Genomic DNA, 21061 nt, shown 5'->3' with positions numbered 1-21061 from the left:
CTATTCTTCCTGTATTTACTTGACAAGATGATCAACTTTTGAGTTTTGAATTAAAACAAAACAGTGTTTTGATTTTACTGAGATTAAAAATTATCAAATTTCCCAAAATTTTTAATTCCTGAAATCAACTTTACAGGAATTGGCAAACTTACTTTTTCAGATCTTTTTCAAGGTGGTAAACTGATAAATAATTGACAAGATTACTTTTGGAGCATAGATATCCCTGTATAACATTGTAGTTAAGATCTGGGAAAAAACCTTGTTCTGCAAATCTGTGCTATGCGAAACAAAGGACTAATACAAAACATAGAGTTAAGTTCCAAAAGTTAGCAAACGTAAATTCTTTTTTGAAATTAAAGGAAATATGTTTGTTAATTAATTATTGATTGCTTTAATAATCACATTCAAAAGTGTTGAAGGTTATTATTTCTTCTTTGCCGCTAACACCATTAAATGAGGACATTTTCTTTTTGGCAAAATATTGTCATCCGAGCTTTCCTGTTGTTGTTGTTAATCTGAAGTATCAGCAATATCTTGATTTTTCTCTACTTTTTTCCTAAAATCTGATATTTGCATTTGCTTGCATTTATCATAGAGATCATTTTATGTAGTAATTTTTAATTTAATGTATAAAAGGATACATAGTGACATTCGGGTTCATTTAGCACACCATAATTGATGACAGCAACACTTGGTTTGTAGGAAAGCTAAAACAAGGAAAAAGAAAAATTATACATTCAGTTCACATTAAAGAAAACCAGGCAAAAGGCATGAAACAACAATGAAAATTTTTATATTCTAAAATCCATGTTGTACTTAAGATTATGATATTTTGTATGGGGATGTCTTAAATTCTCAAACCATGTTGTAGGAATGCTGTATTGTAGAAGGGATACCTATATGTTGGTTATATTTCAGAAATCACTTGCCCTTTTCTGTTGTTGTTCTCTGAATTTACATTTTCATTCAGTAAATTATGATTTTTCTTAATTACTATAATAATTATGACAATGTATTTAAATATTTAAATTATTTTTATATAATACAGCTAGACTCAGCAGATGAACAAGCAGCAGCAATTCGTAGAGAGTTGGATGGACGTGTTCAGAAAGTTAATGAAATGGAAAAAGTATGTAATTTTAAAAAATTATTTAGGAATTGATTATCTGTAAGAAAGTATTTGAAACTTAACATTTTATTGTTTATTAAATAACTTTAATTATTTCTAAATTTATAAATTTGTAGAATCGCAAACTAATGCCCAAGTTTGTATTAAAAGAAATGGAAAGTCTTTATATTGAAGAACTACGTTCATCAATTAATCAGTTAATGGTTAATTTAGAAAGTTTACCTGTTTCTAAAGGGAATTTTTCAGACAGTAAATATGGTTTACAAAAATTTAGACGTTATAATCACAGGTGAGATGATGAATTATTGCTTTCAAACAAGAAGCTTAACAAAGAGTTTAAATATAAAAATATATAATAACAATTTATGTATATAAGTTATATTTGTTATATATATATTTTGTTCAAAAAGTATCTGGACTACAATTGTAGCTCAAGAATAACATTAATCAATATGTTGGAATAAAGTGCCAATGTTTAGATACATCATGACTCATCAACATTTCCAGCATTATATTGATCTGTTGGTTAATATTAAATAAGTCAGTGAAATATCAGTAAAGCAATCTAAACATTATCTAAAAGTTACTTCTAATTTATTTGAACCTGAAAGTGCTGGCAGTAATTTTCCAAAAATATTCTATCAATAAAACTGGATTTATTGTTATGAGTTCAATTTAATTAAATTGCAAGTATCTGATAGAAAAGGTCTTCACTTCGACAATGAAAGTGCAGTAGACTACAGATCTGCTACTCTTTCTTCAATTGTATTGTTTGTATTTATTTTATTTTTTTTAGAAATGTCATTGAATATTGTAAATACAGTATGTGCAGGGATCAAACAATTAATAAAAAAGATTTTTAAGATATTCTCATGATTAGTTCAAAAAAGACAGATAAAATCAATATTTAAAGAATGGATGTTTCATCTTGACAGTATATTGTTCCACTTACACTTCAATTCTATAATATTTTTTGACAAAACAGCATAACTTGAATGCAGTAGTCCTTATAGTCATAAAAAATGATTCATGACTTTTTTAGTTTTCTTTCCTTTAAAAGAAGAAATACAAAATTAAATAACTTATAAAATTCAGGAACAGTTTTCCAGAAATACTTTCAAGGATGGAAACAATACTGGGCTAAAGGTATTGTCTTTTAAAGAGAAGATTAAGTCACCAGTATTGTGTAAGTATATTTATTATTAATTTATAGAAGTAGTCTGGATATTTTTTGAACAGTCCTTACATATATATGTATAAATATTAGTTTTTATTTTTTTTTAGTTTGAATTTTGACTTTATTTTTATGAAATATGGTTTATTTGAATAGCTTTGAGACATTCTTAGAAATTAAGTAATAAAGTTCAATATTTTTATAACTGTAGTTATTTTTAAGCAATTTTCCAGAAGGGAATTGAAGTGAAAAACAACAAAATGAAGGAACACTTTATATCTTTATTTATTATTGGAAATATAAAACCCAAATTTTAGATCATTTCTGAGAGAATTATTTCTGTACAAAAATTTAAGAAAGACTATAAAACATTTGAAGAAGATAAATAATTTATAGATTAGTAATGCAATGAGAAAATTAAAGGAAACTAAAAGAAAAATTATTAAAAGACGTTTTTATTAATAATTCAAAATAAATATATACAGTAGAGTGTCGTTTATCCGAAAGCTGGTCAACCGAAACGTCGGTTAACCAAAAGCTTTCCAGTCGGACTGTGTCGTGCTGAATCGAACATTTTTGATACTAGATTAACTTCTAAAGTATAATTTTTTTGTTTTTATATTTTTCAATATATTTATTTTGTTTGTACAAAATAAAGAAATAATTTTTAACGATACTATAGCCACGATTATTATTATAAAAATTTTTGTTAGGCTTAAAATCGACAAAAATTCAACACAAAGTGACACGCAACGGAGAAAAATTTCAACATCAGATAAGTTAATATATTTTTTCATATATAATCGGTTATCCGAACAACCCCAGTCCCCAATTGTTTCGGATAAACGACTCTCTACTGTAATACTAAAAATAATTTTTTCAAATTATTTTCAAGAAATGATATAAAATTAGAACACATCACCAAGAACCTTGTATTTTCTGCTTCGTTGAATCAATTTTTAGGGAATATGAAACTGAAAAATTATGAAAATCATTCAGAATATAAATATTAACATCAAAAGCATTCTAGTTATAACAGAAATTTATTATGGAAGTCTAAATTTAAATAAATATATATAATTTTCTGTAATTCTTGTGTGCATTTAAGAATTATATACAAGTAAAAAATTTTTTACAAGAACATGCCTTATATGAGATATAATCTATATATTACATGAATATGTAATAGAGTAGAGCTATGTAGAAAATGCAGATTAATATTAAATAACTTAAAAGTGTTTGTTAGTGTGTTTAAAAAACACTACCAAAAAAAACAGTGACTGAAATTTTTTGGTACATGCTAATATATAGGTAGTTTCCAATCCAAGGATTTTAAACATATAGGAAATTGATTTAGTGTTGTTCTTTTATTTTTTATTGTTATATTAAAAATAAGTAAGGATTTATTTATTTTGAAACAGAATATTTTAGTCATCAATAGGGTAAAACTAACCTGTCTCACGACAAGAATATTTTATTTTTTTAAACAACATATTTCTACTCAAACATTGTTACATAAAAATAAGTCATAATGAATACAAGTTTATAATCACAATTATGTTTTATAATGTTAATGATCTTTGTGTTTTTTTTCCTTTTTGCAAAATACATATATATTTTTAACATTTATTAATTCTCTTATTAGTAATTTGACTAAATGATCTACGATATTGAATACTTGTGTTAATAATGCCATTAATTTCCAATGGAACATACTATTTTATTTGTTTTTTTATTATTTAGATAGATTCTTTTTAGTTGCATGAAATGTAAAATCTTAATACAATATCTAATATAAAAAAATAAGTTGATTTGTGATAATAAAAATAAATGATCGTGACTAAATTATTAATGATTGCATTTTTGTGTGAATGTTTTAAATTCTAACATTGTTAATTTCTATTTTTATCAATACACTCCATACTATCACAATTATCACATCGTTGTATGCTTACCATCAATTTTTCAACTAAGTGCCTTCAGATGTTTCTCATCCATCATCAAGGTCCAAATCTAGTAAGTTTTGAATTCCTATCAAATGTTACATTAAATTCAAACATTTGTTCTAAATCTTAAATTCAAATATCTGCATTATGAATCTCCAATGGCACTTTCTACACAATTTCAAAAATCATTCAAAACACATAATATTTACAGTCATTTAAGTATTCCAAATTCGTCTCACTGATTCTTCAATACTGGCCACTATCATAGGACGGCAATAGGATCTTTACATCTTTAAAATTAACTCTTCTTGGATTTTCCTCATAAATTTTTATCTTTTGCACAATGATAATATCCTTGTCTCTTCTCACAATTAATATTACACCAGCCTTACCAAAGTCAACATTAACATCTCTTTCACCTTGTTAAGTGCTATGTTTCCTACACTCTTCTGTAAATCTTCTGTGTTCCTTTAATCATTATATTTTTGAACACTTAAATATTTTAGAGTATATAAATAATCTAAAATTAAAGGTCATTGCTGTTTGAAAGTTGAATTTTGGTATTGCAGATTCATTGTAATGCAATACTTTTATAAATTATGTTTTATTATTTTTTTATTGTTGTTGTTATATATTTAAAGCAATAAAATTGTAAACCTTGATATATGCAATTTCTATTAGTGCAATGTTTTGGTTAATATGAGTCTGTTCTGAAGTACAGTAATACCCCGAGTTACATAAGTAATGCGGACTGTAGACCTTTACGTAACTCAAATTTTATGTAATTCAAATTTGTAAATTGCTTAAGCGTAACTACATAATTAATAACTCAATAATGTATTTATTATTATAGTGTACTGCACATATATTATTATTTTTTTGTATAATAGAATTGTTTACAAGAAAGAATGACAATTACACCAAAAAGTAAAGGATTAGCAGAGCAGTAAAGTAATAAATTGGTACAGTGTGAAAGGAAGAAAGAGAGAGAATGAATGAATGTTTGAAATAGAATAATTCTTTGTAAAATTACATCTACTCAGATTTTTTTCAATTTTTGAGATTTACATTTTACGTAACTGTGAATTTATGTAAGTCGTGTGTTACATAACTCGAAGTATTACTGTAAATTCAATGTTGCCAACTTGACAGAGCTCAGAGCTTGTAATGCTGAACCAACCCCTTCTCGTCCCTCCTGCTCACTATTAGTTAGTAGGAAAAAGTGAAACTTAATTTTCCTAGTGCAGTGGTCTTATTTGGATAGTTTGATTTCTATTTTTACATTTAGTGTAATTTCTGTTTTAATTCTTCAGCTTTTTCAGGAAACACTACAATAAAAAAAAAAGTATTAACTGTGCAGGTAACACTTGATAAATATTTTGTTTGGTTTTTAAAATTTTTTATTTAATGTTTTTTTATTTTTTTGGCTACTGAGTTGTTGGTCTAAACATTCACTATCAATTTTTAATGTTATTTTCCATAACTTTTTAAAATTTTTATATGTAACTATATTGTACTTTGTTAAAATCTTTAATTAATTAATTAATAATTTTTCAATAAACATTTCTTTATTCCCATATTTTTACTCTGTCCAAGTGAATATAAATGTAAAAATAATTTCAGATGTATTCTTAAAGACCTAATTCACAAATTAATTCTCTTCTCATTGATTATTAACTTTGATACTGTATGTGCAATTTCAATTGTATTTTTTAATTTTGATTGTACAAGTATACCTCGAGTTACGTTGCTCTCGAGTTACATCGTTCCCGATTATACGTTGTTTGTCAAAAATGTATATGGAAAAATAAAAATAAAGTTTAAGTCATTTTATTCGACTTTACATCCTTCTGCCACAAATATTGAATTCATAACATCACTAGAAAAGCATTAAAAGCACATAAAATCATATTAAAATATGTATATTTACAGTAAATGTTAATATAATCATCATAAATCCTAGAGAACGAAACATGAAAACATCTGTGTTTCTGTGTTGTCGTCTTATTTAGCGGTCTTTAAGTGCTCATTATTGGCGTTTCCTCAACGTATTGGCATTTAGTTACAACGTAAGTAGAAACTACGACTTACGTTGTAACTACACAAGTAAATTTGACTTACGTCGCCTCTCCTGGAACCAATTATCGACGTAAGATGAGGTATACCTGTATTTTTGATATATGCAGTATATTTGTGGAACCCAATTAATTGTATATATCGAGAATTACCTGTACTTTTGTTTTAAACTCAACATTTACACAAATTATAGTTTACAATCATTTGATAATACAAAAATAATTATCTATTACTCTTAGTCTGGTAAATCAAAATTTTAATATATATGTATAGTCTTTATTATTTATAAATTAGATTTTGACCAATATGAATGTGATTTCATTTAATCACAATGTTATTACATCATTTTTAATAGTTTTCTTATAAAGATTGATTGTTATATATTTAAATACTTATATTCTCATTAACATATTTAAATTTTATCCATAGTTATCCATATGATCTTAAAACTTGTTGTTAGTATCCATGAAATACAATTATAAATTTTTTCTTTATTAAGCATAATAGTTATCAATAATTTAAATATTTCCAAAGCACTCAGTCAGCCATTACAACCCCAGCAAGGTATATATATATATATATACAAACATACATCAAACAAAACCCAATATCATAAGCAAATACACCAACAACTGCCGTAAGTGATCTGGCTAAATTTTGGATAAATGATTATACATTAGAAATAAATTTGGCACTAGAGTTATGCATTAGGTGCCATCTCTTATTATTTTCAAAAATAACTGTAGTAATAAAATATTAATATACTCAATATATATGGGTGGATCAAATGAAAACGGAACAGTGGTCATAATTTGGTGTATGCGTATGTGGGTGCGCGAGAGACTGGATTCTTTGAAAGATGATCCGTGACCTGGTCAAAGTCACCTCGTCATCATGGACACTTTGGTGAATGAAGTTGACCAGATCATCCATGCAAACAGATGATGCACAATAAAGGACATCAGTGAGGAGGTGGGTGTGAGTTTTGGTTCTGTTTGTGCCATCATTATGGAGAAACTGCATTACAGGAAACTGAGTGCACAGTGGGTGCCACACAATCTCACAGACAATCAGAGGTGGCTTTGCATGGGATTGTCCTTGCAGCATCTCCTCTGATATCATGCTGAGGACAATTTCATGGACAGAGTTGTGGCAGGTGATGAATCTTGGTGCCACCACTACTAACCAGAAAGCAAACAACAAAGCCAACAGAGGAAACATCCCAGCTCCCCATTGCCAAAGAAGTCCAAAACCATGCTGATGTTTTTTTCAATGTGAAAGGTCCACTTTTGAGTTCCTGGCCCAAGGTCAAATGATCAACGCTGATCAGTACTGCAATACCCTAGAATGTTTGCGTGCAGCAATCAAAGCCAAGCGGCTAGGAATGTTATCCTCTGGAGTGCTTTTTCTTCATAACAATGCACGGCCACATATGGCTATTCACACACTGAGCATGCTTGCAAAGTTTCAGTGGAGTGTGTTGGAATGCCCACCATACAGCCTTGACCTTTCACTACGTGACTTTCACATCTTTGGTCTGCTAAAAAAAAGCATTGCAGGGTCAACGTTTTAAATCGGACAGTGAAATCATGGACACTGTTCGAAACTGGTTTCAATTTCAGCCAAACTCTTTCTATGAACGAGGTATTCACTGTTTGGTGCAACAGTGGGACAAGTGCTTGTGTACTTTTGGTGATTACATTTGAAAATAAATAATGGCTACTGTCCTGTTTTCATTTAATCCACCCTTATATATTATTTAGTTATATAAAGTACTCTCACTGTAGTAACTTAATAAGGACATACTATACACTGTATTAATTATCCCTTATAAATTTAGTGTAAATATTAAAATATCTATAATAAAATTTTTCAGCAAATATTCAGACGTTGGTATCTTATAAGGATTTATCATTGATTTAAGAAAATTTTTAAAAATTTATTTTAAATTATTTTTTTAAATGTGAATTTATGTTTGATTTGAAATATATTCAAATAACACACAAAATAAGTTTATTATATTTACATTATATTAAGTTTATTAGAATTATTTATAAAAGTCTCATAATAAGCTTGCCACAAAGAATATTCTGTTATTCTGTCTATATAAAGTAATTTTAAAAAATATGTTAAAGTGTAATAATGTAATATATATATATATATGAGTTCAATTCTATGATAAAACATACCAAATAATAAATTCAGTCTTTTATATAACTTTATTTTTTTTCAATGCTTTTTATCTTATTAATTCTGAATAAATAATCAAAATTGCTTAATCAAAGAATGAACCAAAGAGTTTTATTCTTAAATACTATATTTTTGCATTTATGATGAATCAACTTCAAAAAATAAAAATGAAATGAATGGTTAGAAAAGTCTAGAATGTTTTTAAATTCAATAAATTAATTGATTTATTGAGTTTAAAAACATTCTGTTTCAAATTTCTGAATATAAATTTCTAAAAATTACCAAAAAATAAACATTAAAAATGTACATTTTAAAAAATGAAAAATAATCCTTTCTATGATTAGATTCTTATAGTTGATATATTGTATAAACAAAAAGTAACTGAAGCAGTTTTTAATTGCCAAAGTACTTTTGTCACAACAGTCATATCTTGGAGCATGAGATAGAAGAGATGAAGCACTCAACCACAGATTCTATAATGGTATGTTTCACACTTACCAGAGCTTGAAAATCATTATAGTTCATAGTGAGAAATAAAAAAGTAACCAAATTAAAAAAATAAGTTACACAACACTTTTATCCCAGCAAATTGTCGTCATCAACACTTACATTTTCAACCTTATTTAAAAGTTTTCTTCAGACTAATAGAACTACTTCAAAGATTCTAATGATTTTATAATAAGAACATAAAATATTTAAAATCTTAGCATTGATAAAAATAAATTGCTAGAGATGTAAAAGTATGTAACTGTAAAGATGTTATTTAACTCATTGTAACTATGGACCCAGATATTTTGAATATCAAATTAAAAAAAGACAAAAACTCTCGGCAGACACGAACACACAAATATGGAATTTATGTGCAAGCGCGCTACAAGTACTCTCACTGCCTGCCAACTATCAAAGGTTTGGGATATTTCAAGTTTGTTGAAATTGAGAATTGCTAGTTTTCTCAAAAAACTGTCAGTTTTTGGATATAATGTACTGTACATTAATGGAAATTACTTGTTTTTTCAATATCTACTGGTTCCCTAAGCCTGAAAGCAATTTGTCATCATGATCTAAATCTTGATTTTTCTTTAGTAAAATGCAGAAGTAGAACTTGGGCCTTACTAAGGATACTTTTTAGTGCCAAAATAACCATGCAAAGGCTGTTCCAATTCTATTATATATGTTTCATAGTCTTCTCTAGTTAGTCTAATTTGTATTAAAAGAGTAAATAATATGGATTAATTATTTACTCTTTTAATTTTTGTATGTATTATTTAAATTTTATGTAGTCTTCATTCATTGTTTGTTATTTTGTAAACTTGCTTTAAAAAATTTAAATAGCAAATTTATTTGTATAATTCTTCCATATATTAAATTTGTATACCTATACTTTGAATATTAATCTTATTTATTCTACAGAGATGGATAGTAAATTAAGACTCATGAAAAACTGATAATTTATCACTTAAAATGTTAGATAAATGCATGAATTATTGCATCCTGATCATCATTTACGTTTTATACTTTAATATCCAATTATAATTTTTTATGGTTTGTAAAGTTTAAAACTATTTCTCTCAATAATTACTAACAATTAAGGTAGCAGATTGTCTTTTGATGTTAATTAACTTTAATTGAAGTATTAATGTTATCATCATCAAGCAAAATTCAAGAGAAGATTTTTCCTGACAGTGATAATTTTTAAGTTGTTGAAAGTGCTGTACTTGTAAACTTTATAATTTCTGTGTTTTTATATTTTTTTATATATTATTACTTTAACCAAAGTTAATTAACATTAAAAGTATCTTCTATTTTACTTGTGAGATATATTGATATTACCTGTCATTCAGTATTTATCTTTGATAATTGCTGTTTGTTAAATTCTTTTTCTTAGTATACCATAATCTATACAATGCGAAAGAAAGTAGATTATCATTCTATATGCTGGTGTTAAATTTATTCTTTGATATTTGCTTGAAATCATAATTATGAAATATTAATTATTTAGAAAATCAGGATTATGCTGAGTAATAAGTAAGATTACCGTATAAAACTTTCAAATCATTATTATTTGTGTTATGAAAATTATTTGTTTTGATAATGCTGATTTATTTTAATAAAAAAAAAAGTTAATTTTTATTAAATATAAATGTTTTATTTGTTTGTTATCATTTTTGTAATCTAATATTTAATTTATTGTTTTTATTTGCTTTTAAAATATTATTTAATATAAATAATTAGAATGTTTGACCCATTGGCGTACTGTCATCTTAATTTTTAAAATGCTGAAAAATAAGAAATAAGAATCTAGAACAACTATAATTATATTATCATTATAAAAATTTAAAAAATTTTAAATTACTGTTAAAGATTAATGTTTCTTACTATTTATTCAAACTGGAATATGGCAGTGAATACATCTTATGAATTCAGCATAAGTTATGCTTGATTTATAAGTACATTTTTATTTGTTTTGAATATTTTTCTATGCATATTACAATAAAAGATTATAAAATGAAAATTTAAACAAATGATAAATGAATCAATTGAAACAATAACTAAATCATAGATGATAGATGAGAACTACAGTCAGATTGTCTTAGAAGTATGCCAATAGGTTAAATTTATATCATTAAAAGCAGCTACACATAATAGAAATTTAAAAATTCTAATTATAATTTTTTTATTTTATGCTGCTGCCTTAGTCGACAAAGGTAAATGATTTTTGCTTTATTTTGCATTCTTTGCATGCATCTATGGTGGTTTCAATGCTTAAAATGTTTTTGATGGTGTTGCTGTTCATTTATATCCATTAAAATTTTCTCCTCTGTGCTAATTCTCAAATGTTTGTTGATGCATGGAATTGTGGGTTACATCTTGATACTATTCATCTCTTAAAATTTCCCTATTCTATATTATGCTACAAGTTTATATGTTACAAAATAAATTACAATGGGCCTCGATAAAAAAAACAATGTAATGTGTTCATAATCTTATCCTTTTCCTTCATGCTGCCTGTTCACGTAGTCGGCGCAGATCATCTGTTCTAAGGCAGGTAGACCCCAGAGTTGATGGTGAACTCTTTGCTTTTCTTATTGATTTTTTGCATGTATTTTTAATATAATTTTTGTAGATTTAATTATGCATGATAATGAATTAAATTATCAATTATTAAAATGTAGATATGAAATGTATATATTATTTTATTGTAGTACAAACTTGTAGTATTTAGCAATTAAGTACTAGTTATTATATTTTTAATTTGAAACACTGCAGTGTAATTATTAGAGATTCACTTATGATTTGTTCTTAAGATATTTTAGAATAATTTTTTATTTTCAACTATTATTTTCATTTTATTTTTATTTTTTGTTTCATAAAATCACTTTTCAGCTTACTATCAGCATCTGCCAATTTCTTTCCTGAAAATAGCCTGCATAAAGCATCATCTTATCTCCAAGCTCCAATATGGATTATCATTTATGAAGCTTTGATGATTGCTTTTACATCCATGTATGCAAATTTTTTTTATATTTTTTACGCATGCAAAAGTTCTGCTAATTTCTTACACTTCCCTATTTTTTTAGATTTCTTTTCCTTCAACATTTCATTTAATTATATTTTGTTTAATTTAAAAATTTATTGAAAAAATTTTAGTTATTATGGTTCAAGTTTTTGCTGAAATATTGCTATATTTATGCAACCGATATGATTTTTTAGTTGGGGTCCATTAATATTTCATGCATCACTTTTCATGAAGACTTGTGTATTATTCTTATAATAAGTAAATATAAATAAATAAATAAACATTGGATAAAATATAATTAATTATTTTAAATTAATTTATTCATATTGTGAGTCTCAAAATTAAATATTAAATTGAAATTTTTAACAATGTAATATAGTTTAACAGAATGATTTTGATTCTTTAACGTTCAAAATGAATATATTTAATTTCATATCTTCTTACTATTTGTGCTTAGAATAAAATTGATTATAATATATGACAAATATAATTAATTTTTATATATATATAAAGAACTTAATAATGTATTCATTTTTGTCTAAATAGAAATTACAAATAAATAAGATGTGGAAACAATTTATTAGGAAGTGTTTATTATTTTTATTTGATTAATAAACAAATATTTCATTCCATTGTAGGTCACGTATATGTTGTCCTAATCTTTAATAGTAATAAGTTCAGATGATTGTGATGTTTTTTTTCTTTTTTTAGGAATATGACAGACAAGTAATCTTTTATTCAATTGAAGTTATATTTCATCATTCATTATCATAGATCATAAAAGAATTAAATATGCTTAATCAGTTTAGGAATTCATAAAACTAATTAAGCTCTATTTTGGTTATAGTGATAAATTATGAAATATGATAGCATTGTCAAATTGAAGTTAACATGAAATGATGTTTTTACTACTCACAGATTAATGTTTATTTTACATTAATATATGTAATTTAAATTATCTGTCAAATTTTCCAGTTTATAATATTAAATTACTTTTATATTTAACTAGTTTTTAATATACATATCAAATATATCAAAGACAGACTTCAAAAAGGCTATTAATAAATGTTTAATTTTAATATTAGGATTAGTTTTATATTAAATGAATTATTTTTATTTTGCCAAAAATGATAAAAAGTAATTACCAGATGACAAATTCAAATGACTGACTTCTGAAAAATAATTTAAAAATCATCCGGTGAACTAACTCTAGGGTTGTCATAAGTCCTTTATTTTAATTTTTCAATGCTTATATTAAAGATAGTAGTGGACTCGTTATAGGCATATTTTATTCTGATGTATCTAATCTAATACATATTTCTTCCCATAGAAAGCTACAGCTTACCATTAAATATTTTAAATTCTAAATTAAAGTAAAATTTGAGAATATCTACAGTCAACATGAAAACTATAATTTTTAAATTAAAATCTAAATATTATAAATAATTAGTTTTATTCTTTCTGCCCTCTGTGTACTAAGATAGCCTTTTTTTCAGGTCTGCATGAGGCAATCAGTGTATCTGGACAGATCACCTCCGAAAAATTTCTGGGTTTTTCAACTGTCCAGATTCATTGAATCATTCTATCTGAGAGCTAATGTACATAATCGGTGTACAACAGAGCTAGCTAAACAATAAATAGAGGGTAAATTCAATATGCTTTGGTCACAAATTTTTGCTTCTAAGACATTTTGGGGATCAAAGACACAATTTATCTGGGAGTCTCTTTTCATTGCATCAATGTCAATAAACTGCATAAAAATAGTTCTGTTTATTTCTTAAATAAATGGCTAATTATGTATAAAACTAATATTTATAACAAACCTGATTAAATATATTATTATATTATATATCTGAAATAATGAGGTAATATTTTATATTACAGATATGATAATTTAGAGTTTTAACTAATAAATTAATAATTTAGAATATGACGCTAATGATAGCACAGTGCTACCATTAGTGTCACATTATTCTAAATTAACGTACCTTAAGGGTTCTTTATTACATGATAATTGTCATTATTTTTATCGTTATTTATCTCTAATTTGTATTCAGTTATGTCCTATCTAATTGACATGTAAATTATTAGATAATTTATTAATTAAAATTTCTTTAAAATATTTTTGTAATTTACAGATATCCAGGTTGTTTTTACACATTTATAATTTTCTTAATTATCACAAAAATATAATAAATAACATGTGATATTGATGTATTCAAGAAAATTATCACACTTAATGAATTTAGTCAAATATATTGTCACAGTGGTTATAAGAAAACATATTTTTAGTCATTTTAAAATGACAATTGTTTTTATGCTAATAATAATTCATTTATATGTAATTAATTAATTTAATTTAATAAATAAAACTGAAAGAAAGTTTTGAAACAGATATTTGCTTTATAATTTATTTGTAAATTACTGGAAGATTATGCGTTATATTCTCTTTCTGAATTACTATAATGAGCGCATAATAATATCCAATAGTTCATATATTTTTTCATATATGTAGAAGTCAATCATCTTTATCAAAAGAAGGTCTTAGTGAAGATGGTGAAACAATGTTGTCAAAACTTGATATAGTATTATCTTTTACTTTAGAAGTAAGTATGTTTTGTTTAATATAGAAATTTGATATATTGTTAATCATTGTTAAATAAAAAAATTTTTTATCAGGTTGTAGTAATGGAAGTAAAAGGATTAAAATCATTAGCACCAAATAGAATTGTATATTGTACAATGGAAGTTGAAGGTGGTGAGAAGTTGCAAACAGATCATGCTGAAGCATCAAAACCCATGTAAGGAATTTTAAATTAATTTTTTCCATAAATAAATAATATAAAATCCATATTTTAAATCTAAAAAATAATTTAAAAATTTCTATTTTGTGCTTATATGTAGAGTACTTATACTTTCTCACTTGTACTGTACACTGTTTGCAATTATGCATTAAATACTTTCTGCACAGTATTTTTCCATTATAAAACACTTCATTTATACATTTTTCATTTATATGATTTCACATTTATATGTCATATTTCTCATCACTCTACAGTACTTTTTTCTCCCTTATGCATTATATGTGATTTCAAAGTTTAGTAGATAACATATTCTGATAGTAAAATAAACTATGCTAACCAAGACAGAAGTATTATTAGCAAGGATATAACCAGAGATTTCTGAGCCTGGGTCCACATTGTTGGCATGCATATGCTTAGCAGGGGTGGCCAAGCCCGCTCGTAAGCGATTTATTATGCGCCCATGACACGATTCCCAATAAATTAAAATAATTTTTTTTATTTTATTTCCAATCAATTTCATGATCCAGCTTTTAAGCAGAATTTTCTTGAAATTACTTATTACTTATTTATTAATTGAAATTTTCAAGTAATTATTTATTGAGATATTAAATAACTCTATATGGATGAAAATTTGAATGATAGTTTAAGAGTAGCAGTATCAAATTACTCTCCTGATTTTGAAAAATTATGTCACAAAATACAGTCTCAACCTTCTCATTAATTTTTCATGTATTATGTAATAAATGTCGTTCAATAAAATTGTTATTACACATTTTTATTATTATTTTAACCTATAAAATAAAATCAAAAAGAATCAAAATTAAAAATGACAAAAATTAAATGAAAAAAAAATTTAAGAAAGTATAATTAAGAATTAAAAAAAATTAAAAATAACTTTAACAATAAACATATATGATGTTTTGGGTTCTAGACGAAATAAACACAGAATTTAACAGGTAAAACAAATTTATTTGGAGCTCTAGTACAGTGTGTGTCAGCAGTACCATGCACATGGTCAGAATGGCTGACCAGGAGACATAGGGAAAAATCTAGGGGCACGGTAAGATGTTGCCAGGTTGGCCACAATGTCATTACATATTGTTGCACCTGCAACATTCATGAAAATTTTTAATTGCGCCCTTGCTTTCAAAAAGGTTGGCCACTGCTGCTGTAGATATACCCACTTTTTCTGTTCTAAGTATAATTACAATATTAACTAAAGAAATGCATCAATGTATCTTAAGAATTAAATTTAAGAAAAAGAATTGCAATAATTTTGATTTTATGTCATATAATAAATATATATATATTTGAATGAATATTTCTTTTTACAGGTGGGATACACAAGGGGATTTCACCACCACACATCCTTTACCTATAGTTAAAATAAAATTATATACAGAGAGTCCAGGTTTATTGAGTTTAGATGATAAAGAATTAGGAAAGGTAAAAATACTTTATATTATTATCAATGAGTGACTGGTATGGTTATATCTAAATTACTTAAATAACTACTAGTTTTGGAAGTGAAGATCAGATAGGGTCGGGTAGTGTAACTGCAGCATATTGCACAATAAGCAGGAGTTGCAGGTTCGAGTACTGCCCTATGCTGATCTTTTCTTCCAGAATACTCTAAATTTAAATTAAATTTATTTCTAATTATTAAATTTATTATTAGAAGTTGGCCTAACTGTCTACTCGTAGCCAAATTGTTTATACAGTATATAGTCATTAAATTAGATTTGTTACAGCTTGATGAATAATCTAGCAGTTTGTTTGGCATTAATAATTGAATTAGGTTGTTGTGTGTTATTAGCAATGATTGTGAATATTATTTTTGATTTAATAGAATTATTTAGTTTTTCTATCATATTTCATTCTAAATTGGTCACATTGAAATATTTTTATCCATAATTATATGTTTTTTTTCTGAGAAATATGATAGGAAATTTGCACTTGGTGTCTTATAGTAGTGTATGAAAAGAAAATACATATTTGCACTTAACAATATTTTTCTTCACAGACAACTGTAATCTAATAAGCATGATGAATTAAACTAACTTGTAAGATGCCCATAAGAAAAATAAATTTCATATTAACTCATATAAATATATGTACACTGGTGTCTAAAACTTAAGAACAAATATGATATTGGAAAAATATGCAACTTAATTCAACAAAGTCCTTTTGGGATAATGTATGGCACTGAGAAGTGATAGAAATTGAATGCTTCTGTAAAATTTTCACTCCCAGTTGATGATGTTACAGTATAGCAATTGAGATGATATAAAACAAATGGATATTTGTAAATTTTCATCTGATGGAGATTATTATTTAATAAAATTGAAGACAAAGTCTGTCCAAAAGATCAGTCGCCAACAATGTGTATTGTCTGGAACACAGAAAAAATAAATGGTGGTCCCTTTTGGGCAGACTGTGTCTTCAATTTTAACAAATGGATATGTTAAATGTATTACAGTTGGGAGGCATTTAATTGCCTCTATGTTTGTGTTATCAGTTCCATCATTTTTTTATGGCACAAAGAACTAGATTTTTTTTAATGTAGATGATTTTACCTAAGGTAAAATTATTGGAAAACTGAATAAAGTAGAACATTGTTTTGTCTTTAGAGAATTTGGAGTTTCTCATAGTGTTGTTTCCAGATCCCTGTCAATGGTTTGAGAAACATGAACATGCATTAGATTAGTTAAATCATCTTTGCTCTACTACTGAATGGGAAGACTAAAACATACTGCTCACAGCAAAACAATCAATACAATATTGCAAATTAGATTTTTTCCCAGTTATATGCAAGCAAGGGTATGCAGATATCATTAGAAAAATGTTGCAAGACATTTGGACAAAGGAAGACTATATGCCTAAAGATTAGTGTAATATGTTCTTATGTCCAAAGTTTACCATACAATACATTTGCAATGATTTTGCACCTATAGAGATTGGTCAGCATAACACTAGTATAAGGTTCTGGTTACAAATGAGTAATTTTAGAGTCTTATCAAATTATAAATGTTTGCTGATCTGGCACAAAACAACATAACATCACTAATAATGCCGCAAACATTATGAAAAGTGACAGATACAGTGTTTCTGGGCTTGTGATATGGATTGGCTTCACCAAATTTGAATATTCTATGGTGCTGTGGGTGAGAGATTCATTTTCATAAATAATACAGTGCCAACCACACTACAACAGCAGTAGATGAACTATTAGAAAGTGAGAATATTCATCAAATATGTTGGCTAGCATGCTCTCAGATTTAAATCCTAAAATACAGGCAGAGGATACTCTCAGAAAATACATTATTGAATGTAATTCACCATTACTGTGTTGTCCCATTGCTTATCCATGCAGAGGAGTGGGAGAAATTACCACAACAACTCTTGCATACTGCTATCTAAATGCATAATGATGCTTCTATGCTGTATTGCTTCTTTATCCAGCCTAAAGATTTCCATGAAACAATTCATACATAATTCCATGAAACAATTAAGTTTCTATCAAAAGCACTTTATGCTAGCAAATAGTGTTTTCTTTACCAGATTTTATGTCTCTAATGCTTTTTGATTTATTCACTTACATAAAGATTTGTCACTGTATATACAGTATAATAAAATTTTATTGTTACAAATGCTGGTATAACAAAATTATCAGTATAACAAATTTATTTTCAATTCTCTCCCAATTTACTATATATTTTAATGTAAAAATGGTTCAATGTAATAAATATTGTAATAAAGATTTCAGTTTAATGAAATAAAAACTCAGTTTTTTATAAAAGAAAATGATCATTTTAATGAATCTTGACCCTATAGTCTAGATATACAACAATAATTGTTATTTTAAATACAGGTCTTAAACATTTTTCAAGCTCTCTCAGCTCATTACTAAAGTTGAATGTTCTATTGGAGATTCAATATTCAAATGTTATAATCTACTCAATTGGATTTAAATGCTTAATAGGAAGAAATGAATAGACCTCTCATAAAATAGCATTGTTGTTGTTTGTATTATAGTGAAATCTCTAAATTACTGATCTTTCATTATCAATGGATTCTGCATCAATGTTTACATGAAAACATAAATTTGTCATAAATTATGACAAATTTATGTTTTCATGTATTACAGTTGGGATTATTACACTACAAATCAGATTGAAAATTTCAATCTGATTTGTAGTGTAATGTCATTGCTGTACAATTATCTAAGATGGTATTTTTGACTTCATCTAATACAGTACAAGATGAATCAGAGATTATCATTTTAGATGCAGGAAACAATGTAAAGCCTGTGCCTTTTTATGATAAAATGATATATTAGCTAACATATTAGAATACTATGACATAATTTAGGAGTTTATGGGAAAAATTTTGATTATACATGTAGTATAAAATTACACACTTATTTCAGCAACAAACAATAGCTAAACTAGAAAAGGAGTATGATTATAAGTGTCACTGCTGTCTGCTTTGCACATCAGCTGCTGACTATAAACTTTGTGACAAATGGACTCAGCAAGATGGTCAAAATTAGTGGTAAAGGCAATAGCTTGCTGCTGTGCATGACCTATATGATCCTCCAATTTTCATACTGATATTTTACTGTATTTTGATTTCGATCCATCTATTTTGTTAAACATATAAAACAATGAAAGAATAAATGTATTTGATTTTACATTGTGTTTTAAGCAGGAAAGGAAGTTTTGTTTGCATATTTTTTCTTGTAGGTTTATTGTAAAACATTTGTTAGAAATAATAGAAATTAATAAAAAGTAAAATTCTTCAATAAATATAATTAACATTTACATTTATTTTAGGTAATTATTAAACCAACTCCTTTAAGCCCAAAATCTCCAGAATGGTATAAAATGATAGTACCAAAAAATGTTCCAGATCAAGATCTGCGTATTAAAATCACTGTCCGCATGGATAAACCTCAAAATATGAAACACTGTGGGTAAGTGTTAATTTTATTATTTTTAAAATGAAAGATTTTATTTTTACAATCAATAAATATTATTCATTAATTTGAAAAACTGATATAATAATTAGCTGATGATGATATTAAATCAAATTCATATTGGTAAATTTAAAAATATACAATTTTCTTCTTTTAATTTGTACTACATTTTATAAATTATTTTTCTGAATTACATTGCTTTTGATTTTAATTGAAAAATATTTAGTACAATATTAAACATGTTAATACTTCAAAGAATGTTATATGTTGTTAAAAATTAACATAAGTGGCCATGAAATTCAAAAAGCAAGTTCAAATATATGATATTTGTTGTTGTTACAAATAAAAATAATTATAGGTGAAATATCTTAATACTGGAGATGAACAGATTAGTATGAATGAGTAATTTTATTTAGCAAAAGTTCATAGTTTAACTTGATTTTGTGAATATGATAATTACATTTTTTAAATGTAAAATAGTATTTAACAAATTGTCAAAATTGTTATTTTATCTGATAAAAATGAAACACACACTTCCTCAGCTTATGAGAGTAATATGTTCCTTAAAATTCTCTTGTATGATGGATGGAAGGCCTCTTTTTCGTGTCCATCTATGATGGATGCGAAAAAGAGGCCTTCTTAATGTTCAAAAAACAGAATTAAAAAATAAAATACAAGTTTACAGAGATATGCTACTGATGCAGAAGGTGAGTGTAAGCTGTACATTAATAAGTGAATGGGAGAGACCTTGTTTCTCATAAGTACAAAAAAATCTTCGTAATTGCTTATAATCTGAAGGTATTAAATAAAATTCCTCATAAATGCAATTTCTCATAAGCTGAATGTTTGAACATAAAGGAAATTGCATTATTTATTTTAAATATATGATAAGTATAAAAGTACTGGTTAAGTTAATGTTAATTGATAAGCATTCATATATATTTTTATAGTTTGGCATATATCTTGGCATATGCTTAATGGAAAAAGTAATTTGATTTAACAATAAAAATATTTTTTAAATAATTAACTATGTATCAGTTTTTATCTCATTTTATTTTTTTGTATTTAATTATTTTTGCCATTTTCATTTTAATGTAAAAATAAAAATTAACAATAGTGGAACATATTTCTTTAAATTATACAAATTTGAATTAAAATAAAATTTAAAATAAAGCATATCTATATCTGAAAAGTTTAAGTATAAAAAGTCATCTGTGGAAGTTTTTGTTAACTTCTTTTTAAACTTT

General features: G+C 26.1%; 1 protein-coding gene across 1 annotated transcript in view; it reads left to right on the top strand.

Moving 5' to 3' along the window:
* Positions 1–21061, top strand: part of Cadps (calcium-dependent secretion activator 1) — a 119766-nt gene that overhangs the window by 29992 nt on the left and 68713 nt on the right. Inside the window, 7 exon segments of the mRNA XM_067270864.1 lie at positions 1049–1129; positions 1246–1418; positions 11900–12019; positions 14548–14638; positions 14712–14833; positions 16171–16282; positions 19672–19811. Of these exon segments, the coding sequence (XP_067126965.1) occupies positions 1049–1129; positions 1246–1418; positions 11900–12019; positions 14548–14638; positions 14712–14833; positions 16171–16282; positions 19672–19811 (839 nt within the window).

Source organism: Centruroides vittatus, unplaced genomic scaffold (genome assembly GCF_030686945.1).
Source record: "Centruroides vittatus isolate TY-2023 unplaced genomic scaffold, ASM3068694v2 contig_388, whole genome shotgun sequence".
Lineage (NCBI taxonomy): Eukaryota > Metazoa > Arthropoda > Arachnida > Scorpiones > Buthidae > Centruroides > Centruroides vittatus.
Note: the sequence above shows the minus strand (reverse complement) of the source record. Positions and strands in the feature narration are given on the sequence as shown.